Source organism: Sinohyriopsis cumingii, chromosome 14, assembly GCF_028554795.1.
Source record: "Sinohyriopsis cumingii isolate HCF-2022 chromosome 14, ASM2855479v2, whole genome shotgun sequence".
NCBI classification, from domain to species: domain Eukaryota; kingdom Metazoa; phylum Mollusca; class Bivalvia; order Unionida; family Unionidae; genus Sinohyriopsis; species Sinohyriopsis cumingii.
The window spans coordinates 107254835-107280208 of record NC_142974.1 but is presented as its reverse complement, the minus strand read 5'-3'; the positions used below and the strand labels follow the sequence as shown (position 1 = coordinate 107280208).

Sequence of the window (25374 nt, the reverse complement as noted above, 5' to 3'; positions counted from 1 at the left end):
GAATAGTGACGTGTCTATATTGATCTTAAAAGTGACGTGTTTTTATTGATGTGATTAGTGACGTATCTATATTGATATGAGTAATACAGTATCTATATTGATCTGAATAGTGACGTGTCTATATTCAATTGAATAGTGACGTATCTATATTGATCTGATTACTGACGTATCTATATTGATCTGAATAATGACGTGACTATACTGATTTCTATAGTGACGTTTCTATATTGATGTCAATTGTGACGTAACTTGTCTTACAGCTTACTTTCTATTATTGTATCAGCTCAAGTTTCTTGTTTGTATGTTCACCTGAATTGATGCGTTTATTTATTTCATCCTTCTATCATTGCATCAATTAAACTTAATTATAGACCTGAATAGTCATATTTCTTTATCTATCATTTTCTATTCTTCTGTCAGTAAAATTCCGTTGTCTAAATATTAACCGGAATAATTCCACGTCTTTTTATCTTTCGTGATATCCTTACATTAACTAAAGTCAATCGTTAGGCCTTGACCTAAATAGTAATATTTCTTTATCTACAACCTTCTAATCGTTTTTAAGCAATAGGCAGTTGTCTAAATATTAACAGGAATATTTCATTTATTTTGTCTTTCTTTCTATCCTTGTAATAGCCAAAGTCAAGTGTCTTAGTTTTGACCGGTATAGATACATTTCTTCTTCTCTTACCTTATAACCATGTAATAGCCAAAATTGGATGTCTAAAAATTTACCGGTATGGATACATTTTTATCCAACTTTCTATCATTGTAATAACCAAAGCAAATTCTTTAAATATTGACCTAAATAATTACATTTCTTAAACCCTTTTTTTATCTCTCATTAAAACAACTAATGCCATTTTCTTAAATATTCACATGAATAATTAAAGTTTTTTTTTGCCTCCTTCTTATATTTATTTACTGTTCCATTTATATGCTTCCATGGTTGACGTACACTCGGCATTTGTTAAATGAAATTAAAACATTGGATTCGAGAAACAAAAACACATTATCATGGTTTACAATGTCTAAATACATTGTCAGGATAAACAAAATACAGTAAGTAGTACATCATGGTTCATGGAATGTGAGGATTCTTTGTCAGCGACAAGGCAGACATTAGGTATTACATTATCGTTCATGGCATGTGAGAACTTAGGATCAAAACAGAATAGGTATTATCTCATGGTTCATAGAATGTGAGAACTTTTGATTAAAACAGATAGTAGGTAGTATATCATGGTTCATGGAGTGTGAGAACTTAGCATTAAAACAGAATAGGTATTATCTCATGGTTCATAGAATGTGAGAACTTTTGATTAAAACAGATAGTAGGTAGTATATCATGGTTCATGGAGTGTGAGAACTTAGGATTAAAACAAACGATTTGCACATAATTGAACCCCTGACAAATGTGTGGATTAAGAAAGCCAAGTTTCGTTGCTCTGAAAAACGTCAGGGTGCTTTTGATAAGTTAATGGCCATACTTGAGAGTGCACCAATTATTTCAGCTCAAAATTTCAGTCTGTCATTTAAATTGTATGTTCATGCAAGTGACGCGGGAGTTGGTATAGTATTGATTGAAGAAGAGAAAAAAGGTGTAGATCATCCAATGTGCTACTTTTTTTCAGAATTAAACAAACTCCAGAAAAAAATATTCAAATATCGGCAAGGAATGTTTGGCTTTGATATTGGTTTTGCACGACTTTGAAGTGTATATTAGTTGAGTTCCTTCTCTGTGTATTGTGCTTAGTGATAGCAACCCTCTTACCTTCATTGGCAACATAAAAAATAAAAATTAGAGATTATTAGTGTTAAGTTTGATATTGCAGGAATACCACATAGCCATCGGGCACGTCAGTGGAAAATACAACGTGATGGTAGATGCAGCTTTTCTTGTATATACATATTATATTATTCATGTTTAATTAGTGCCATTCATAAGATTGCATCTGATGTAAATTTCTGATACATGTACATTTGCTTAAATCTTCTTTCCTTTATGAAGGGAGGTGGTATGTATAATAAATTTGCATCGTTTGTTTTTCATGATAGGCTTTGGGTTATGTAAAGTTGTATCTTGTAGCTGACCTTGTCTAAAATTAAGTTCATTGTGTACACGACCAACACCATTGAATTTTCAAACTCTGTAAACAACTAGCACAGCTAATATTGTATCTAAGGGTTTAATATTATGATAATTAGTAATATAAGTAAACATTTATCTTGGTCTAATTCAATCCGCTTGCTTTGTTTCTTATACCTCTAGTAACATACCTTCTACTTTTAAATAAGATTGTATCTTGTAAACTTCTTCTCTCTCTCAATCTCTCTCTGAAAATTGCAAAGACCTTATATATTTATTGTTAGGTATATTGTATTTATATTGTCTGCTTGAGTTTTCCGTGATTGACGGTGGTGAATGAAGATTTTGCCTACTTGACTTTTGCCATGGTTGAATATTGAAACTGAATTTATTTGACCGTGTGCGACGTAAGTGATAAGCAACATGTTGACTAGAATCTGCCTTCTAAGTTTAGCCTAGTTTACGAGTTCGTGTAATTACACATTGAAATTGCACAACATTCTATTGCATCATAGACTAAATGGGGATGTGTATACATAAATCAAACTAATAACAAAATTAATTCATTCATTATCAGACCAATCTCTGAGTTTACAGTTGTGTTCAATCGCAAATCATTTATCTAATTTATTATATGTACTAAATTGCTCATTGACATTCTCGGATTATTCCATTGCTTTAGAGATTTGTGAATTTATTGAAAAATATTCTGGACTACATTTTTAATATGTCAGGACGTTCATTGAACTGGAATTGATTCAAATAGTTTATATTCTTGGACATTGTTTAAGGAAATTTCAGTTATTTTAATTAATAACCGTGTATTTTGAATTTTTAATTTGTATTCTGCTGAAAGAGATCATTTGTTGAATGTTTTTTAAATTGATTGTTTCACTTCCTTCTTGTTTTATATTTAAGGCACAGAAAGTGTAGGGTTATCTGGACAATAATTTCTTTAAAACATTTCGGAGATAATAAAAGTTGGTTTTTAAAATTGATGCTGACATTGTTTTGGTATTTTCATTGTCCCTGGTAAATATTGTAATCTCAAATATTTGAGCAATCTCATGTGAAACAATAAAACATTCACAATGTCATCTATATCGAGAACACTGTTTTAACTCCTACCCAATAAAGACTAGAGTCTATAGAAAAGAAAGAGCTACTTGCGGTTGTCAGACATTAAGATATTTCTGAAGCGGAAACATCTTGGACAAAACAGATAATACATATATTTTCATTCCGTATGTGGTATCTGGTGGAACAAATATTTGGATAATAATCTGTGGGTGTGATAAGTTAGTCTGTATCTGCTTTCGATGGGAAATTAAACGAATTACAACTAAACAAATAAAAGGAATGAGAACTATAATAAAATTGAGCTTCAAAGGAAATGTAAATCTAAATGCAGAGAGAGAGAGAGGAAAAGGCAGCGAGAGGAGATTCCATAAATGAATGCTGTTACAGGGTACGCGCGCTCATAATATGGTTTATCAATCGCAGTCAGCACTCCTGGTTTGGAATGTTTACTCAGCATGACAGCTTTTCCATTAGCAAGGACAGGGTCGCGTTTGTCAGGGTAATCCATTTATCTGTTTCTGTTAGCACGATAAATTGTACTCTGAAAAAATATTTTTGATCAAGGGGGAGGTAGTCGATAATCGTTTTCGCTAGTGCATCGTTCATTGTAGCGTCCTTGACATCGTCGTCGCTTATAATTTTGAATGTAGACCACATGTGAGATGCTCCATCATCACGAAATTTTTTTTGTTGCATCTCTGATAATATCAATCAGATCAGTCAAGGCTCGCCTAAGCGAGTCAGGGGTTAGTCTGTCAAAATCAAATCTAGAAGCTTTCCAGGGCTTGATTTTGTATAATCTCTCAAACGCATCCATATATAATTAAGACAAACATTTAAATACAACATATTATACATACAATGTCTCAAAGAAGAGATCGGTGAAAGTGGCTTAAAGTAGGATATGTGACTCCGTGTGGCAAATCCTGTGTAAACAAATTATGCGGGCAACATTCACACTGTGTTCGTAATGGAATCTTAGGTCCAATACCCTGCTTACCATGTGGTGTCGGAGTTAGAGGAAAAACACAGTTGTGTTGCGTGGAACGGTGGTAAGCGATACAGGTAACTCAAAAGACATTATGATAAACAAAACAGACTCTGTCCCTGACAAAATCAGTGGTAGAGTTATAGCGTGTGAAGAGGATTATTTAAATAAGTTTTCAGACAAATTACAATTTAAACAAATTCGATATTGTATTAATGAATCAAAAATTTGTCAGACACCCCATCGTCAAGGATTATGAATCGTCTCGTGATGGAATAGTTAGACATTGTAGGCTGAAGAAACCAGTTGGTGTTGCTGATAATGCTGGTTATCTTAGACTGACCGTTGGGAAGAAAAGTTATTACTGTCATCGTTTCATATTCGAATGTTTCTTTGGGAAGATCAGGGATGGTCTTGTGATCGATCATATTGACAGAGACAAACTTATTTACTCTTTACAGAATCATCGGGACATCACGCCGAGAGAAAATTCTGTACGAGGTAACGCTAAAAGAGCATTGGAAATAAAGCAGTTAAAACTTTAAATATAGCGACCGGTTAAGACAGAATGTTTCAATCAATGTACGCGGCTGGCAAGTATTTCGATATTCATTCGATGTCAGTCCGACGTGCTGCAGATAATATAATCAAATCAACGTTTTCATACCAAGCTGGAAGCTGGGTTTCGTTTTCCTATGTAGATGCAGATAACGGAGATAACTCTGCAGCGATTGTGTAAAAGTAAATGATACAATTACCTCCCTGAGATTGCGCAGTACTCCTTGAGATTGTGCAACACACAGTATTACCTATTTTACAGATAATCCAGCGCGGCAGAACTGTATATAGTTATTTTTTTTACAGCCATTTAATTTCGTGGTGTAACCGTGCATACACACTGCACCAGTAAGGTTAACACTTCCCTGTTGAAAAAATCAAGAATTGTAAAGGCAGATTTTTACGGCTAATGTTTAGAATTAAAATCCAGTTCAGAAATAAAATTCAGCTGCAAATTGTTAACTGTCTGTAAACAGTTAACTATATAATAATTTTCAAATCCTATATCTGTAGATTAGAGCCATTGACGCTAGTGGTAGAGCGGCTCACTTTCTTTCCTTGGCGTTGTCAAGGGGTCGGCGGTTCGAGTCTCGTAACGGGCATATTGTCGACGGTACCGATTTATAGGTTGTTTCCTATATAAGTGTGGCGTCAGCAACAGCAATCTCACGTAAACACCCCTCTCATCACGTCAAACCTTGGTGAGTGCGTCTTCTGCACTTGCCCCGGGATTTGATCTTGGGGGGTACGCGCACAGACATTTCGTTTCGCTGGCGCCCAAAATAAACAGTAGCGTGGATGCATAAGCTCAAAGTCACATTGGTACCCTACAGAACGAATATTTGGCCCTTGACAGGGTCAAGGAAGAAACGGTCATGGGAGCCAAGAAGATCAGAAAAAAGATCTCAAACAAAGACACAAGTCTCAAACAAATGACTCCCGTGAAAGACACACAGGACCCAAGACTGATAACCGCTCATCATAGCTACTGTTCATTTTTGGTCTAAACTATTTTTCTTTTAAATATATAATATTCGGTATAATGAATTACGAAAATATCAATGATATAATTGTTGCTATTAAAAAATTAGAAGAATAATGGTATACATTTATCCGATGAACTAAATCCTGAAAAAATCAGAAATGATTTTGAAACACTACAACAAAGAAAAGAATACGGAACATACATATTGCCGGCTCAGTATATATTTTTAAAGAAAAGTACTCATCACAATAAGCAAATCAGTCGATTTCCATGATTTTGACTAGTAAATACCCTATCAGAATTAGCATATCAGTCGATGTACACAATATATATATATATATATATATATATATATATATATATATATATATATATATATATATATATATAGATATATATCATATTTTTACGGCTGCCCATGCACAAAAAATAAAATTATTATACTCGCCTATGAAATCAGTCGATGTACACGATTTTTACTAGTAAATACCCTATCAGAATTAGCAAATCGGACGATTTGTACGGTTTTGACTAGTAATTACCCCTTCAGAATTAACTAATCAGTCGATGTGCATGATTTTGACTAATAATTACCCCTTCAGAATTCACAAACCAGTCGATGTGCATGATTTTGACTACCTAAACACACTTCAGAATTAAACGAAATCGTGTGATGCGCAGTTAAAAATAGATTTCTTATAGTGCACTTGCAGATTTCAATATTTACTTGTATCAATCTGATGAGTTAGATAATAGTTTCTTAAGTCGATCAGATTTAATGCAAGAATCTGATCTTTATTACACAAGACCATAGAAATATGTTCTCGCTGTAGTTTATCCAACTGCGATTGTGTCAATAAAAAAATCTTCGTTACCGTATACATCAATAACCAGATCAATTGGGCCGACTAGAAACTGTGTACACACTTTCTTGATGTAGTTTTCAAGTACTTGCTTGTCGTGTATGAAAACATTCGCGTGTTGGTACATTATATGATACTTGCTTGATTAAATTAAGGTATAAATCAAGGTCTGTCAGGAAAAAAATAAATTTCTTTCAGATATTAACTGATTTTTAGTGCCACGTTCAGGGTAGCAGACGGGACATCCGTGAAATAAGCAACCGTTAAACTCGTACACGATCTTGGGTTTTTCTAAGTCCCAGCCGCCCACCGAATACGTTCCAATGGTCTGTTAGCCCCCTACGTTGCGGGCATGCTGAATCCATTTGTCTTCCTTGTCGCACAAATAATGTAACCAGCGTAGGGCTTTGACCGAGTATTGACGTTTGAAAACGTTGGTCGTTCGAGGACTGAATACATCCAGGGTCCTTTCAGGCATGAATCGTTGTGGGTACACTAAGGAACACGCTTTGACAATGGTGCAGGCTTCTTTCAAAGGATCGACCCCTCCGTGTTCCATGAACAGTTCCCGACATTTTCCACAACAATACTTTAACATTTCTTTCTGATAGTCGAAAGGGTCCGAAGCGTAAGCCTGGTACCAAACGTAGAAATCTTCTTGGTGTTTTGGTGCGCATGTTGACGGGGTCGTAGTCTTTAGCCTCAGGCAAATGGGGTAGAACGGCATGTTGATTGGCTTCCGTATTGGAACAGTGTGGAAAGTAACCTTTGTCCATTTCTGTCATTCCAAACGTTTTAGGCATTCGAATCAAAGGCATGGCCAAGTAACTCATCGAATCTTTAAACTGCACTTGTCCCACTTGCATGGAAATGATTTTGGCTCCTTTCAAAGTGACTTTAGGACGTTCGGTGCCTTGTTCCGTATAGTACCTCAAAATAAACTGTCCATCCTATCCCGAAATATTGTGCGTCATCAACGTGGCATGGCGATGACAATCTCCATAACGTTCGATATCCTCTTGGCTCCACGTCTCGTCGATGGAGTCTAAAATCCATCGGGCGAAATTGGCCAGCGTGTTCGGTCCTCGAAATATTTTTTTCACGTCCTCCAGGAATCTTTCTGCACTGAGGGCAATGACTAAAGATAGGTTCTTGGATGCACTTCTCGCACGCTCGATGAGCCACACAGAAATTCGGAATGTGAATACCAGTCTCTTGCATGCATTCTAAATCGAACAAGATGAAATTGCCTTTCTTCTTGTGGTAATCTTCCTCTTCCTCTTGTTGGGGCTGGTATTTTTTAATGTAGTATTGGTGTTCCAAGTCCACGATTTTGTGACAAATGTAACATTTTTTCTTGCCTGAACATATGTGTTCCTTGGCACTGTTGCTAAGTATGCCTTGTCCACACGTAGGGCACAATCTCAGCAGTTGACAAGCACATTTCTGCTGTGAACCTTGCGTCTTTAGATGTTACTGGTTACAGGCAGGGCTGACAAAAGTGCGCTGACAAGCTGGACATTGCACTCATTCTTGTCCTTCTTCCAGACAGGGTTGAGAGGCCAAACATTTCGATGCACAATGTTTGTGTTGCTCTCGATTTTTATAGTCATAGTCACATGTCTCACAGTAATATCTGTATCCCAAGAATCCGGTGCTACTGGTAATGGCATCGAAATGTTCATGGTGATGATAAACGTGAATGTATTTTCCATCTTTAAAATCTTGGCATCGAAACAACAAAGGTCCGCGCACTTGTTTAGGGTGCACTTTCATGTGTAGCGTGAAGCTACGACATCTAGCAACTTTTGCATTTCAGGAATGCCACAGGGTATGTTTTTGGACAGGCCCGCTTGTTGTAACAGGAGTTCTGCTTCACTTCGTTGTTTGGCCCGGTTCGATTTTTGAATGTTCTCCCACGCTCTTTTCCATTCTGCCGTGTCGTTCTTGTTGACATACGTTCATCCAACCACGATGGCTCGGACTAAACACATCTGGTAATGACGGTTATTAATTCGGACGAGGCTTGTTTTCTTGTTACGAAGGTCGTCCACCAATAAGACCTTTTTGCGTTCAGTCCCTTGAGGAGGAGATACGTGGGTCATAAGCAGTGTCACTCTTCCATCGGTGATGTGAAATTGGTCATTGGATTGTTGTACCTGTTGCATATTGTCCACGAATTTGGAAGGTGTCAATTCTGCGGGGCTGCTAAACTCGATCCAAACAGGGAATTTCAAGCTGTCGTGATGTATGGATTGTCTCAAGCGATCGTCTTCTTTGGCTTGATATTGGTGTTTCAGTATGGTTAACAAAGAATCCCACACCTCGGTGATGAACCCTTCTGCTTTCTCCAATGGTATGTCGGACTTGAAATCTTTAAACTTCACCCAGTAAGTATAAGCCGTAGTTCTATATTTTCTAGAGGAGCGCTTTTCCGTCTCTCGACGGTTTACTGGTGAACTTTGGCTAGGTGCAGACTCTCTGGGCCTTGATTCTGGTTCACTCATGTCATCTTCAAAATCACTGGCATGAATTTGTGCCAAGACTTCAGCTATTGCACGAGGTGATGGATCACGTTTCTGCCTTTTACTTTCTTCTCCTTTCTTCACGAATGGATGCGATCGTTTCATCTTGACTGCAAAATGTCAGATGACTACTTGTTAAACACCATGGGTCACTTTATATACATGACAGACCAGCTGTTATAAAGGGTGTATGTATTGCCCTTCCACTATTAATTTCACTCTCAAACTGAGCAGAACAATGTAAGAGCCTACACAGATCGAACGTTTGATCAGAGTTTTGCGAGGGGTCATAAACTTTTCTCAGACAAGCCAACGGACTACTTATCCTCCTTTCGAGATAAAAGTCGATACTTGCTAGATCTGAAAGAAGAAAGGGAATTGATCTTCAGAGTGTCCCAACCATCAAAAAAGCAAAACAGGGGCTAGAAGAGACCAAAGTTAAATTTATCCAATTCTTCTTTCTGTTTGAAATGATCAGCGAGTGGTAAAGAAGGAGAAGGTACTGGCAAATGTACTGGTACCGGAACAAATTCTTGCGAGGTAAGAAAATCCACAAAATTCCAATTAAAATTAGCCTTTTCTTGACGTAGGTCCGTGTTCACTACGATAGTCGCTGCTATTCCATTGCTTCTCGTCTCCAAGACCGGTGCACCCCAATTCATCGTGTTTTTAGCCTTCTTTATGATTGAAAACGGTGTCTTATGGACTGATTGCGCACAGACGCTGGCGCCTCTATATAGGGGATGTGACGTCACAGACTGCTTTCTTCAGATTAATTGGACGTGGGGTGACTGAATTTTGTAACGCGTGTTTGGATTGGTCAACCAACTCAATCCGTTTCGATCCTCCCTTCTCCAATAAATAACCGCAGTTCACTGCATTCCTTCACCTGTTCTCGTCACCAACATGTGGACCGACGTAGAATCCTCTATTCTCGTATCGTCAATGTTGTTCCGTACGGATATAACCCATGTATGTCTGATCATCGTGGATCATTGTCAGGAGGACAGATACAAGCGTTTGAAAAGAATATTTTATGTAGAGAGACAAGGCTGTTTAAAGAGAGTTATGATCTACGGATCAGAAGTCAGACAAAGTCGGTGGAAAAGAAGGAGACATATGCCATGACCTCTGTGTCAACGAAATGATGTTAACATAAGGTCCTTTTCAGTGCCTTCATACGCTTCGTAAAGAAATTGCTTTCTTGCCTCCCCCACACAAAAGAATTGTTTCATGTTGTATCAGTGTTAGGCTCTTGTCTGTGTTACCTCTGTCTTATCTCTACTGTAATGTATTTTCCCCATTGTCTCTAGACAGACCCAATACCTTTTGTCCCTCTAAAGTCCCACCTATGCTAAAAGTCCCATTGTCCCTAGACAAGCACACCATGTTAAAGTCCCATTGTCCCTGGAATTAATATACCCTTTTTAAATATTTAAGTCCCATTGTCCGTAGACAAGCCCACCGTGTTAAATTCCCATTGTCCCAAGAGTGCATGGCCCGTTTTTGCATGGTAGGTCCCATTGTCCCTAGGGTGGCCCCATTCACCACTCAAAATGAGCTTATGATGAAGAGAGGTTGGAAAGACAGCTCAACGGGCGTATATTATACAATGCCGTTCATTCTTGCCATTGTATATTCTGATGTGCTGTCACACAACGCATTCCTACATACATTAATACATAGCCTTCAAACCTTAGGGTATAATTTGATTTATGTCGTTTGTTTGTTTTTTGTTTAAAACAATTTTACGCACATCATAAGATATAGATGGGGGACAGTATATGTGGTGGAGGAAAACCGGAGAAACCCCAAGAAGAACCACTGACCCACAGAAGCCACTGAGAAGTTTCCCACATATTCACGTTGGCCGAGCTGAGAATGAAGCCCACGTGTACAGAGGTGGAATGTCTGTTATCTGAAGAGGCTAGCAACTTAGATCACTCGCTTAACGGGTGCTTGGATATTAATGAGGTAGTCTACATATACGCACAGTGGTGTTTAAACGTTGATGCAGCGCATTCGAGTTGGGATGTGGTTTTGCATACTTTTTTAATAACTCGCAAATTTTGAGATAAACATGTTTGAGAAATGGTGTCTGTAATTAACGACCTATGTCTGAATACATGTCGAAAGTGAGTATAGAATGATGCCCAGGTGCCAGGTGTCAAAAACCACTGACATCCCCTCCATATAACGATATATATATATAACTATACATATAACTATATATATATATATATATATATATATATATATATATATATATATATAACTACACGGCGAAACATCCCCTCTCAAATCTTCGAATGTGGCAAGGCAAGCTTTTCAATTGTGAAGGTAACTAAATCTTGCTTTTCTTCTGCGCCTGTATCATTCCGAAATAGAAGTGATCCATTTGGAACAATTATAACATACTGTTGTTTATAGACAGGTATTGTTTTATAGCACTCCTTCCTGACTGAAGTATTGTTAATATCCATTCTCTGTTAATTTCGCCATTTGATTTATCTTATTTATGTCATATTCATTAAGAACCAAACCCAAGGACAACTATACTAGTGCAAGTATTACAAAGGAAATGAATTCTAAAACGTATCACTAAAAATAAAACAGTATGTGTAATTGTGCGAAATGTGTTCACAAGTACGAATTATAAAAAGAACAGTAACACTACACAATCCGTTACGATGGGCGTCATTAAAATCATTAACACCAAAATGAGCAATAAGATAAATGAATCTAAACAGCATAATTAAAAATATAAAACCAAGGCTAAATGTGTGTTAGACAAAACAATAAAGTTGAACAGTACCTTACGATCAGCATCTTTAACATGATAAAAAGCCAACGTCATAAAGTTGCTAAAGGCGATGTTCTCGGACACCGTTATTATTTCCTATGCTTTATTCACAGCAAACAGCCAGAAGGGCATGTGCGTTGGGTTTATTCCTGCACCGCGGGATGCTAAATGTTCCTGGGGGAAGGAATTAGTGCCAAATCCCCCAGGCGTTTATGTGCTCAAAGACCACTGCTAATTTTCCCGTCAGGTCGTAAGACTACATGTCTATAACGGCCTGAATGAACGGCTTTCGTGAGTGGGAATGGGCCGATAACACACTCATGTTAGCAATGAATTTATCTCAGTCCGCATTTTCTGTACTAGGTGTCGACCCAATCAGTATGTAACGCCCGTTGCGATTGGTCGCAACGATGACGTCACATCCGGACACCTAGCTTTCGGCGGGTGTAAACTGTTACACATCTCCGCCGTTATACGATGTCCGAAAGAGGCAAGAGGGCAAGGAACTCGCTAAGCCAGCCCGTACTTAGTCGAATTTACTCTAATTGTACTAATGGATAACAAAACACTAATATGTTAGCCACCGGTGCAACTGGGTCAAATCAAAATAAGTTGTACAATTTTCCTATGTCCTTACAATCGTATAAATTCTAGTACATAGTGTACCGTGTAGAAGCCCTACAACATTTTTTATAACTAATATGTCTGAGCGACATATAACAGGTTTGATCTCTGTTAGGCCATAAAAGATTTGAATTTTGAACCGGTGGATTGACCGATTAGGTTAGTGTACATAATAGTTTTATCGAAATGGGATACCAATCCAAAATGATTTCCTGGATAAGAGGCAGTATTGGTAGCCCTATAAGCATACGTTTCCAGTTTTTCTTCCGCTTCTTTACATTTCAGCACAGTCCTTTTTCATCTCAATTAATTTCTGGATAATGGTAGGTGTGTAGCATAAAACTGTAGTTATCTGCTTCTGCTAGCTGCTTGACTGGGTAGTTTTTGTAGGCATCTTGATATAATTGTGTAAAGATTCTGACACCCTAGTGCCACTCGCTATTCATTTATTTTTGCTTTATTTATGTTAGGTGTTTCATGCGCGCGTTGCACGCTTATTTGTGTCGTACTGAGGCAAGGGAGGTAGTGACCAGGAAGCAGGCGACCATCTGCAGGCAAGAGTCCGCTCATGGGTACTGGTCTAAATGGATGTACTTGCACGAATGTTTTGGTTCCTGTGTCTGAATTTTTTCTAAACATGAGATAGGTTGCATTGGATGGAAAATTGTGCTGCTTTAGTGTTAGTATGGTCTATATAACAGAATTAGGCCGCATTATTACTTTGGCTGTCTTTCATGTTATCGCAAGGAGGAGAGCAGGTAAATATGATTTTGTTTTAAAAATTGTTTTGTTTAATTGTAAGGATATATTTGGGATTTAAGAGCACGGGAACCTTTGCTGAGTACTGAGGTCCCTAAGGACGTATAAAAAGCACCCGTATGTCTATGTATAATTATCTAGTTTTAGATAGTATTTGGGCGGGTTGCGTATGTTTTACAGGTTGTTATTTTTAAGTTCTAGGGACACCCTTTTTGAGAACTCAAGTCCCCCATGACCTCTCAAAGGTGCCCATCTGTTGGTGGAAATTTATTTTTAAGTGAGGTCGGGTTGTTTATTTTATGATTTTAGGGCGTCTTATATTTTTTCCTTTAGCTTGCATGTGTCTAGGAATTTAAGTATGTTTTGGTAGCTCATATTTATGTTGGGATTGTTCTTTTTAAGGAAATCTAAGTGGTAGAGGATCGTTTTTAGCTTCCTCATATTCTGAGTAGCTATTGAATATATGTGGCAGGTCTTCAATGGTTTTGCAGTGATAGCAATTTATATTAGCAGGCTTGGGTCCTAGATGTTTGCCAAAACTTCCTGCTAATTTTGTTTTTCCGGTTACGATGCGATTGTTAATGTTTTCGCCCAGGCGGTTCGCTTTGGGTGGTTTGATGGACCTATTGTTTCTTTTATAATGGAGCAGAGTATACTGACTTTGGTTGTGGAGTTCCAGTGCTCCTGCCATTTCTGGTTAACATAGTTTCTTGTTATGTTGTTGGCTTCTGTTATGCTATATCTGAGTGCGGCAGGGTTAGGGTTCCCTAACATGTTTTTTTGTGACTTTGTCGGCTAGCTCATTACCCAGAATTCCTATATGCGAGGGTATCCACATGAATTCAACTATCTGATCTGTGGTGGATAATTCCTTAAGCATATAGAAAGCTCTAGCCATGAACAGTTATCTTGATTTGGTGCTGTGAGATTTGATGGATTCTATTACACTAGGTGAGTCGCTGATGATAACTGCTTTTGGAACCTTTTAGTCTTTAATCCATTTTAATGATTATAGTATTGCCCAGAACTATGTGGTGAACGTAGAGCAGTGGTCTGGTAATCTGGATCTCTTTTGTATGTTGAATTCGGGAATAACCACTGCAGCTGCTGTTCGGGGGGGGGGGGGTCGGCTGTTTTGGATCCGTCAGTGAAAATTATTACGAATTTAGAGTTTGTGTGTTGTATTTCCATTGCTACGATGGTTTTAAGTTTAGATTATTTTTCCAATTTGTTTTCATAATTGGTGACCCTAGTGTTGATTCTAGGGGCGGGGTCAGTCAGGGGAGTGAGTGTACTCTTTTTGTAGAGCAAGTGTTGGCAGCTTTTCCCTGAATTCTAGGATTTGTTTGCCACCGGATGGTTTAGGAACTAGTTGGCGAAGAAATGGTTTGTTGCATTTGCTAATGGTTACTTTTGTAGCATGCGAGTCGGGGTGATTTGCAAACATCACATCTGTCATAGCTCTCATAACTTTTGCCACTTTTATTCAACATACTTCATAAACGAATACAATTATAGCACAGGGTATTGGGCCAAGCTGACTGGAGTAAGTAATTTGAAGTTTGTTTGAATTCCTACTGAAAAATATTGAGCATGAAAAATGTCATAGAAGCACTATCGCATTGTAATAGGATGATTGTGTGAGTGACGACACAACGTTGGGAAAGGTTCATATCTAAATATAGCACAATACTGGCTATATAGTGCCACCCAAAAGTATAGTTACAAAAATACAACGATAAATAATTGCAATAGAACATTCCGAAAATGTATGCTTCAAAGTATATGTAAATATGAAGTAAAATAGATAAAGGCAAGGTAATTATGTCAAATATATGTTAGAAAAAGAATATAAAACTAGTAGATAGAAGTACAAATGCAAATTCTTTCGTTTGCAGCTGTTGGAAAATGTTACATAGATAAACTATGCATTCATAGTCATGTTATCGATAAATAATTATAGCAGATCATTAAACAAGATAGTAATTTCTTAAATAATTTCTTAAATAATAGTTAAATAATCCACTAATAAATCCAAGTTCTCGATCGCTCTTATTCATACTACAAACATGCTTGAAAATACAAGCCAGCAGTATGTTTTTTTTTTAAAAAAAATAACAAGCCTGTATAGAATAGGGTTATAAGATAATTATCAGCTTTATTCTAGCAATCTTTCGCTACAAATACAATGTATCTTCTTTCTGTCCATCCAGTAAAAGTTGTAGAGATTGCACATTTAAGTAACAGCTATAAAGTGAATGAATTGTTCCCACCTGCCAATCTAAAAGGGCGCATTAATTATTTTGATCACTAAAAATTTGGCATCAAATTCGCTGTGTAGTTAAGCGTTTCTTTTCGCCATATTTGCTCACTAGCACAAGACCATGCTGGATTACTTTCTATACATGTACTTCACTCCTGATAATATTGGAACGAGAAAAAATATGAAAAAATATTTCGTCAGTAAGTTTATATATCTGACGCGTTGGTATAAAATAAATTAATTAGTACCATAGTTCATATATAAATACACAAAGATGTTTCACAATAATGACATCCACTGTGCTTGTGAAATGTTTTAATGCAATTAAATGCCAATTTAATGCATATATTCGAATTGTTTATCCTGGACATCATTTTCAAAATTTTAAATTGAATTTTATTAAAATAATTTTGCTGTGTAGTATTATGTGTATTATTTGGAGAAAACGAAGAAAATGAAAGGAAAATTCAAAATGTCAATGATGCTGTTTTTGAAGATGAAGATGCCGATGAAAATGTGCTATTCTTTTCGCACAAGTCGCAAGTAGAACAATTGTCAAATGTACAAGAAATAAGGTATTTATGCGCAAAGCAGATCCAAGTTTGGAACTCTTAATAAAAGTGTCTTCAAAGGAAGAATGAAATAAACACTCGGTATCACAGGTCTTAAGGATACTGATAAAACTTTTATATGGAAGAAAAAAATGAATGGTCGATTACCTGAACGTTTACATAGAACAAATAATGTTCATGTGGCAGAAATGTTGTCGGAAGACATCTATACTATATACCCGTTTCCGCCTCGCAGCAATGTTACTAATATAACATACAAATTTACTTTCTTTTCGATTCTATAAGGACCATACGACTTAGACAGAACATGGTGATTAGGCACGGGCAAGAGAGCCGGAACTCAGGCTGAAAACTCTCTTCCTTTTTATTTATGTCATACCATACCTTCAATTTTGACTGAGTAAAGGTGAGATTAGTTATTGCATCTTCAGATGACATCGACAACTTGCATTTGAAATCAGAGACACACTCGAGAAGATTAATCTTTAAATCTCCAATGGTCCACGGACTGTCATTCCAAAACCCAGTTCGAAATTACTGAAACCCAAAGAATTTTGAACTGCTTCGTAGCAGAAACCACTAGTAAACGAACACTCCCATCCCAATCGTTTCTAGTATCAAGGCAATATGACCGAATCTTCGTCAAAGCTGGCTGAAATCTTTCTAAACCCCTTGACTTTCAGAGTGATGGGCAGATATTAAATACTGCATATATTAGCTTATCGATTTTGCTGCAATGACCTGTTGTCTGGAACATATTGCTTGTTCTATTGTAAAATAAATTTCGGATGTCTATCATTAATCTTTTTCATAACTCTTTCAGGCGGTAGAAAATTTGTCCTTTCTTGCTGAACAATGGTTGGAACATAATTCATAAGAGTTTCAATTTTCTGGATGTGTATCCGCAGTACAGTTCTAAGGAAGGTAGTCCTGTGTTATGTATATCAATATTGCACGTTTACATCTTGCCAATGATTTTAGATTGCAAGTTTCATTTGCAAAACACCATATTGAGTAGCTAACTTTTGGCAATGATTGTCGATCATAGTTCAAGATAATGGAAAGATGTTGACGTGGTCTTTGACGTTACATGGTTCCAGAATGCGTTCTTGTTTTTTTTTTTGCTTGCTTTATAAATTATGAGTTTGTTTTACTGATATTTAAGTTCAAAGCCTAGTATGATACTGTTCTTGACAAGAACGTGTTTACAAGTTTGATCAGAAAATTACTCACATTCAGGTTATCTTTTTATGTCTTTTTATATAAGGTTTTGAAGTAAACAAAAGTCTTAATCCATGCTTTAAGGTGAGCAATACAATCATTGTTAGTTGTGTTGAGATGTAGTTTGAGACGAATCAATTATGACCTTCACAGTTGTATTTATTCGACAGAAGCACTGTCATTGTAAAAAGGTAGGATACTTGATTTGGTTGGTTACTTCAGATGGGATACATGATAATAAGTTAGTAGAAGAGCTATATCTGATGATGTCATGGATTTAGAGACAAACATAATAGAAAACGAACTGATGAGCTGTGAAAACCCATTATGAAGAAAGCATATGAAGATTTGAAATCAAAGTCACGTTAACATATATCAACGACTAAATCACGCAGCAATTTATTGATATTTCAAAATGTTATACAGGATGATGCTAAAGAATATTTAAGTTTCAAGACTGGACCACCATACAAAGAAACATGCAATGTAGATAAATCGTACAGGAGTACTTAGACAATGATAGGCCACCAACTGTATTTGGAATATAAGTAACGATGGTAGCAATGCTTGAAACTCATTATGCCAAACCAATCTGGTATGTGAATATGTGTGGGTGTACAATAGCATTACTAGCTACACAATATTCTAAATGAGAGTTTATACGATATGTATGTCAAGTTGTAAATTACTCCCTATATATAATCAACGATAAGTCAGATTAAAAAATATGGACTTGATAATTTAGAGAGCGTAATCTGAGTTTTCATTGTATATCATTTTGATTCATGTCATTAGATGTCTCAACATTTATAAATCCTTTGCCAATAAAACTCACCATATGCAATGTATTAGTGTTCACAAATAAGAAAATAAATTGCAAATGATAAATCTAAATCGCAATAAAATATAGATCTACTGATATGTACACCGTAGTAGGCTCGACAGGCACTAATAAGATTTCTACAGTTAATATGTGCTTCTGAAAAAGGGGCAGGTATTTAAGTGAAATAAATTCTATCTGCAACGTGCATAATGGGGACAAATGTTGGCATACCTTTATGCTACTTTCCTGTGGCTATATTTTATTTACATGTGGTAATACTGAAAATCAAGCACCATCTAAGGCAACAGCTGGTCAAAAATTGTACAATTAGATCAAAGTGCACCTCATTTGACTAGTTTCAAAATAAGGACAGTGAAATACATATATATATATACTATTTTTAAAACAAATTCATGTTTTTTTTAAATTAATTAAATTAATTTCCAAATTACCTTTGCTGTCTTGGACGAGAACACGACAAAACCGAGCAAGCACAGCCAATCTGTATCTTGTCCATCACAAATTATACCCATGACTCACAGATCAAAATTAAGGGAATTAAATTTAAATTATTTAAAGTTTAATTAAATAATTCCTACATTATACAATGTCTTTTGTAATAGCTAGGATTACATTATCTTTAACAATCAAACTCTATATACATTACAAAACTGAAGAGTCAAACCTGAAGATTCCTGTTTCTGTCCAAGTTTGAAATTCTTGGTATATTGTGGTTTTAGTAACCTATAGACAGACAGGCACAAATAAAGGTTCCTGGCCTGCCAATATTTAGGATATACAGGTCTCTCTGATCAGTTCATAGTAAAACTATCAGAATAAGCAATGCATTCTATATAAAAGAAATTAATGTTACCATGCCAAATTAACTTTTTCAGTCCCATAGATTTGAAAGTGCTGATTTGTTAATTAAAAATGCAACAGAACATGGCCTCATATCAATGTCTGTCAGATGCATAAAACTGTAGATGCAACAATGAGCAAAGTAATCAAGTAAAATATTACTCAGTTCGCAAAGATTATAACCTTCAAATTTCTTAAGTACGTGAGACAAATCAATAATACATAAAAATTATAATATATAAAACATTTGTTGCAAACACAGTCACATGCATGCATATCCCTACACCTGTAACATGTTTTTCTTAATAGGTTAAAAATTGCTGGCAATCAAACCTACATAATCACTCCGTCTCACATTTGGAATAGGAACTCTAAGAATATCCTCTGCAGATCAATTAAAAAGATGTGATACATCTTTATCTTCATTGAATTGTTGATTTCCTCTCAAATGGTCTAAAAAGAAACAAAAGCTGATCATTTATTGGGGACTGGTTATTTTTTAGGCCCTCATACAATTAAATTATCCTGGAGTCAGTCCCAAAGTTAAAACTTTGCTTCAAATCAACAAGAAGCACATATCTACCCTTCACATATAAAACAATTTAAATTCTCCAAGGATTGATTTGTCACAGAAGGATGGATATATGAAGACTGATAAATTCCGTCTGGGTATATCACATGCTAGACAAAATTATATGTTGGGGAAGTCAATTGTTATAAAAAGCTTAAAAGTATGTTAAAAAATGTATGAAATTTGTTCTATACAGATACCAACAGGGCTTTGTAAGTTGCTTACAGTTTACATATAAATCACATACCAACTATTGATATCATGCCGTTATGTAATAAATGTAATGAATCAGTACACGTATAATTTATGGGAAAATTGTAAGCAACTATATCAACCCTTTTGGCAGTATCCCCGCTTTGTGAGCAGGTACTATACTGTTCCTACATGTGTTAATCATGTACAGAACAGTCTTCACCATATAACTTACATTTCAATGACCTATATCATGACAGCAACTGAAGAAAGAGTCAAATCGATTTTACAAATTTAAACAATTGCCAAGTATAGATGTAAATGTGTGACATAATAGAAATAACTTATTTCAACATGCAACTTCTTCATTTTAATAAAAATGTTGGCCGTTATTTTACTATATTACTCTACAATAGTATTTCTATAATTATCTGCCATATTCTTTCATCTGAGTACTAACTCCATTTTCAGCCTCCTCTTTTCGGTTTGGGATATTTGACACACGGTACTAATGATATGGAAGAATGGGAAACGGACCGGAAATGGGTAAACCTGAAATAGAGTATATATGGGATTGGCTGATCAGGATTTGTTCAGAATGTAAATTATGTTTTAGGAAAAACAATCCGTTGAGAGCTTAGCTTAGTTGTAAGTGAAAAAAGTAGACATTGTTTTATAAATGGTTTTTCAGTCCTTTAACATTCTTGAGTTCGGAACACTCATTCCTAACATTAGCTCCCGACTCTTAGATTCGGAATCGAAAGCACGTTACAAACACATGAAGGTCCAAACAATCCTGATGCTCATCCTTTCTTCTACACAGAAGCTGACACCCAGGCTTCATCTATAATGATAAATATAGGTTTGATCATGAGCAGTCAAAGTTTAAGTTATTGATTTTTTGTTATGGCGTTTGCATAGGTTTACTATGGGGACTGAATTATTACCGTGAGTCCTATATTAGCTATGCGCAAGCAAGGAGAGGATAACTAATTTACTTTTGAAATATAACGTTCGGCCCGGAGATTAGAATAGGTCTCTTTGTACCATACCACGTGTTAAAGTGAAAAAATCTTGAATGGCATTATTGGTTTTTATCTTCATTAATAAACCCAGACCTTGCTTATTTGGCATTATTTTATTTTTAGATAGCGTTTTAAGGCGAGCAAGGGCACTAATAAATGTTTAAGTTTCATTTTATCCTCTTATTCAGACTAATACGCTCTCTACTCATACATTTGTAGAGATAGCAAGGATTTTACTATTTGATGATGTTTTTAAAACTTTTAGCTGGTGCACTTTGCGTGTAGTAACGGTACTTAGTGACGTCATTCTCAAGCGCGAAAATGTCACACTGAATTTGTATTGACCACTGAAATCGGCACACCAGATGGCAGATTCAAAACCTTTTACACACTAGATTCAACATATCACCAGTTTACAAACTGGACAGAGTTTGTCGACTTTCAGCACCAACCTACTTTCTTATAAATACGACTTAAACCTTCGCAATCTTGCCGAAGTGCTGTTAAGTAGTCAATTTTTAATTTGCTACTCAGTATTTAGGAACATATATTTGTGAAATTAAAGCAATATATAGTATCACGCATTTTTCATTTTTGATTCACTTGGATTGTGCTTAATATTTTGTAATAAATCAAAGCGATGTGAATCTTAATACATAATTAGCAGCAATTTTCTTAAATTACCGTACGTTGAAAAATATTTGAATACATGTTTTTAATGTCTTTTTTTTAGTCATAAATTTATAAATATCTTTCCTTTGATTCTTTTAAAAAGTCTTTACATTTTTGCAAATTCAGATTGCTGAAGAAACGATGTGACTGCCAGTTATTTTTAGATTTCAATTTTTTAACAGCTGTATGCATAATATAGGGGTGTAGGGGTGTTTATGAGCGGAAAAATATAAATATGTAATAATGAGACCACCTTAAATCCATAGAATTTTACAGCTTGAAAACGTATTTCACAATATCTTGCACAGCGCTACATATTAGGACATTGCAGCCTTTAACGAAAACCTGAACAGATCGTAGTAAATATAGCGCGCGTTGAATGACATTCGGTAGAATATCCAAAATGGTATTAAAGAAAGACCTTAATTGTCAAAGTAATTACTGCCAATATCTTGTTATGCGATTAGTGTTTTGTTCGTTGATATTTCCGAACTGCGAAATCATCCAAGAACAGCTTCATCATCATGAATGTTATAACAATAGGTGTGAATTTCAGATGCTGCTAACCCATGAATGAGATCCGGTCGCAGGCATGTCGCATTCAACGACATGTCGTGTGCACAGATTTATCAATGAAAGCGCGACCTTCTGGGAAAAAAAATAGGTTTATCCCTGAACAGGTGATTATGCGAGGTTTATACCCAGCCGAAATTGTGATGTGACCATCAATCAGCAATGACAAGAACTAGTTATAGCCATATTTGTATTAAATTTTAAAACAAAAATATTTTACTTATACTATAAATCGATAAATATGTACATGCACGACGACAACATTTACATACACTCAGAATACAAAATTTATTCCATTTTTATTTTATTTTACATCTATCATACAATAAGGTTATGACTAATCCTCATACTTCATATTCTGGGTGAATTAGGAAATGTGAATAAATGAAGTATACATTTTTTATTGTCGTGTGAAGTCAAAGTTGATGTGAAAAAAATAGAATTACCTTGTTGATGTAAATACTCCAGTCTGTATACAGTTATCACATTACTGTCCAGGCTTGTGCTGTATAGACATCCATGTTGGCAGTCATAGAATATTTCACGGAGCATTGATGATACCGTGTGTATGGTCACTAGTTGACCGTTGTCTGTCAGCTGATGAATTCTGTTAGAGTTGTAGTCACTCACAAAAATGGAATCCCTTTCAGCCATTATTGACCCCGGGTATCCTAATTCCTTATGTTGATACAGAAACTTCTGTGCGTGTGGATTGCAAATATCATATGCATACACACCATTCGTAGTGGAGTTATAAGTCAGACAAGAAATGTAAACTGTATTGTCTTTTATAGCCACGTGACTACGCATCCAAAGAATACTCTTTTTACAGATGTAGTGAGTTGAGACAAGAGATCTATCTGTAATCGATACAACACCCCAACACAACATCCTACATTTGCAAAATTTTGTCCGATGAACTTTTGTCCAGCCACTGACAACGAGTTTTTCACTTGAATTCCATGTCGCTACTGAATAACATTCTTTAAATTCCGTGCTTACATTTAATGTTTCGACCCGTTTTACGTCATCTATAGATTTAATTGACATGATTACGATCGTACCGTCTAACAGACATACAGCAACTTCCGTCTTGCTAATAAGACAGACACCCATGGGTCTGGACTTCAGTCCATGTGGTGTATGCAGAAGTTTGCCGTCATGACGACTGTAAAGCTGGAGATTCCACGCATTGTAGTCTATGACCAGCAACGTGTCTTCGATCAGCACAACGCCATTGTAGACTGGTTTACGGCCTGCTGTGGATAAAAATGACTTTCATCAGGATATGGAAAACAGACAAATATACTTTTAGTAAACAATGCAAAACATCTATATATCATTTTTTGACGTAAGGCAGTGGTACACTATTGAAATTTAGCCACGGACACCATGGTCGTAATTATTTTTATTACTATTACTACTAGTACATTTGCTATTTCATAACGTTTTGCAAGAACTAATAATAAAAAGTATTAAAATAATATTTTCTTGTATGGTATAGTTGCTACTTTGTACTGTTTTATAACTACTGTTACTAACAAGAATGTTTAAAAAATAAAACTAAATTGCACAGAATAAAGTAGGGCTGATGGGGTGGCGGTGACTTTAAATAATTTCAAGTAACTCACGAGAATAGCTATTATGTGATCAGTGGATCAAATAATAAAAACCACGTGCGGTGATAGCCGGGGTCTATCCCCACCCTCAAATAAACTTATTCCCTGGGTTATATAGAAACTTGAGATGAGCACCTTACAACCATAACACAGACCTTCTGGACATGCAAAGATGCATGGTATTAAATAACTGCCCTGTATCACAATTTTGAAACTTTTGAGAATATCACTCTATAACCGTATAAACAATTGTTGGCCCGAAAAGACAAATTAATTAATGTATGCGACTTCTTATCACCACAGGAAACACCCCAACTCCAATGAGATTCCAGCCAATAATATATACGCCTACCGTCCAAGAAAAGACTAATATATGCAAATGAAACAGGCCCTGGGGTTAAATTTTAGCCCAAATTGATCAATCTAGCGAGTCATTGAAAACGATCGATTTCTGCTCCCTATAACTACATACTTCTGACATGTGAAAATGAGAAATGAACATATAACAGCTGCTTTTTGCCTCTAAGCAGTCCTTATCGACAGGACCGGTACCTACCCAAATTAAGCTCAAGTTTCAGTGAAAACGGGAAGATAAGATATATGTTTATTCAAGTAAAAACAATCGAATCAGATGATGCACATGGTACGACAGTAAATATAAATTCGTTTTCTAATTATATGTAAACAAGAATCCCATCAGCTTCCTTTTGAAAATATAAATGACTTATAAAGTTCCATTACAGTGGCAACAAAAACAAGGATGAAGAAAGAGATAGAAAATAAAGCCTAACCAGTCAGTATTCGGTGCGAGCACTCATTTATATCCGTAAAAAGAGTTATTGGAAACCTACCTCTCCTTCTAAAATTAGACAATTTGTGTTCTGTAAAATTTAACAGGGGAGTGGATGTTGCCGAACTTTTCATTTCACTAGCGGAAACAAGGATGCTTACTGTACCCTTGACATTTAAAAATAAATATTTTCAAAACAAATGATAAAGAGATATATCGTCATCCAATATTTTGTATCTGATATTCAAAATCACATGTATGCACTACCCTGATGATTTCGTTGAAAAGTCCTGTCTCCCATGTAAATTTCTGCACTCCAGTTTTTGTCGTCTGCTACCGAATCAAACACCAGTTACAAATTTTTCGAACTCATTCGGAATAGAGTAGAGAGTATTTGCGCATTAATACACACCCACGTTCAGATTTAATCGTGAGACCTACTGTTCTACAGGAACAATAACCAAGAACCAGACTATTGGTTTTCGGTCTGTCCGAAGGTTCACTATTGGGGTAGTAAAACATTTATGGGACTCACGGTACTAATTCAACTCCAATAGTAAACATTAGGAAATACCATCATATTCGAGATTCAATAACTGAAAATGCATGGGTGCTGATAATGAGACCTATAATTATCCATGCACAACTAAGATTGGTGCAAGCTTGTGCGGAGAACGCCATACGACCCGCGTCATTTTGTTTATCTACATGTGCATGAAACATGTCATTGATCTGCATCAACTGAATCAAGTGCTACTTTCATTATCGAGTACTCCTGAGTCAAGCCTGTAAGAACATTAAAATTGCAACAGAATTTTTTCTATATTTTTTAAAAATTACATATAGAATAAGCTCTCGAACGATTTTTACTAAAATTTTAATTTTCTTTATTAAATAAGTATGGACCACCAAACCCGT

General features: G+C 36.0%; 1 protein-coding gene across 1 annotated transcript in view; it reads right to left on the bottom strand.

The window, feature by feature from the left end:
* Positions 1-14680: 14680 nt before the first annotated feature.
* LOC149784574 (uncharacterized) overlaps positions 14681-25374 on the bottom strand; it is a 70016-nt gene continuing 59322 nt past the window's right edge. The window contains exons 3-4 of the mRNA XM_089932649.1: positions 22494-23306; positions 14681-20621 (exon numbers count right to left, since the gene is read on the bottom strand). Of these exons, the coding sequence (XP_089788775.1) occupies positions 20593-20621; positions 22494-23306 (842 nt within the window). The 3' untranslated portion in view covers positions 14681-20592. The remainder of the gene's footprint in view (positions 20622-22493; positions 23307-25374) is intronic.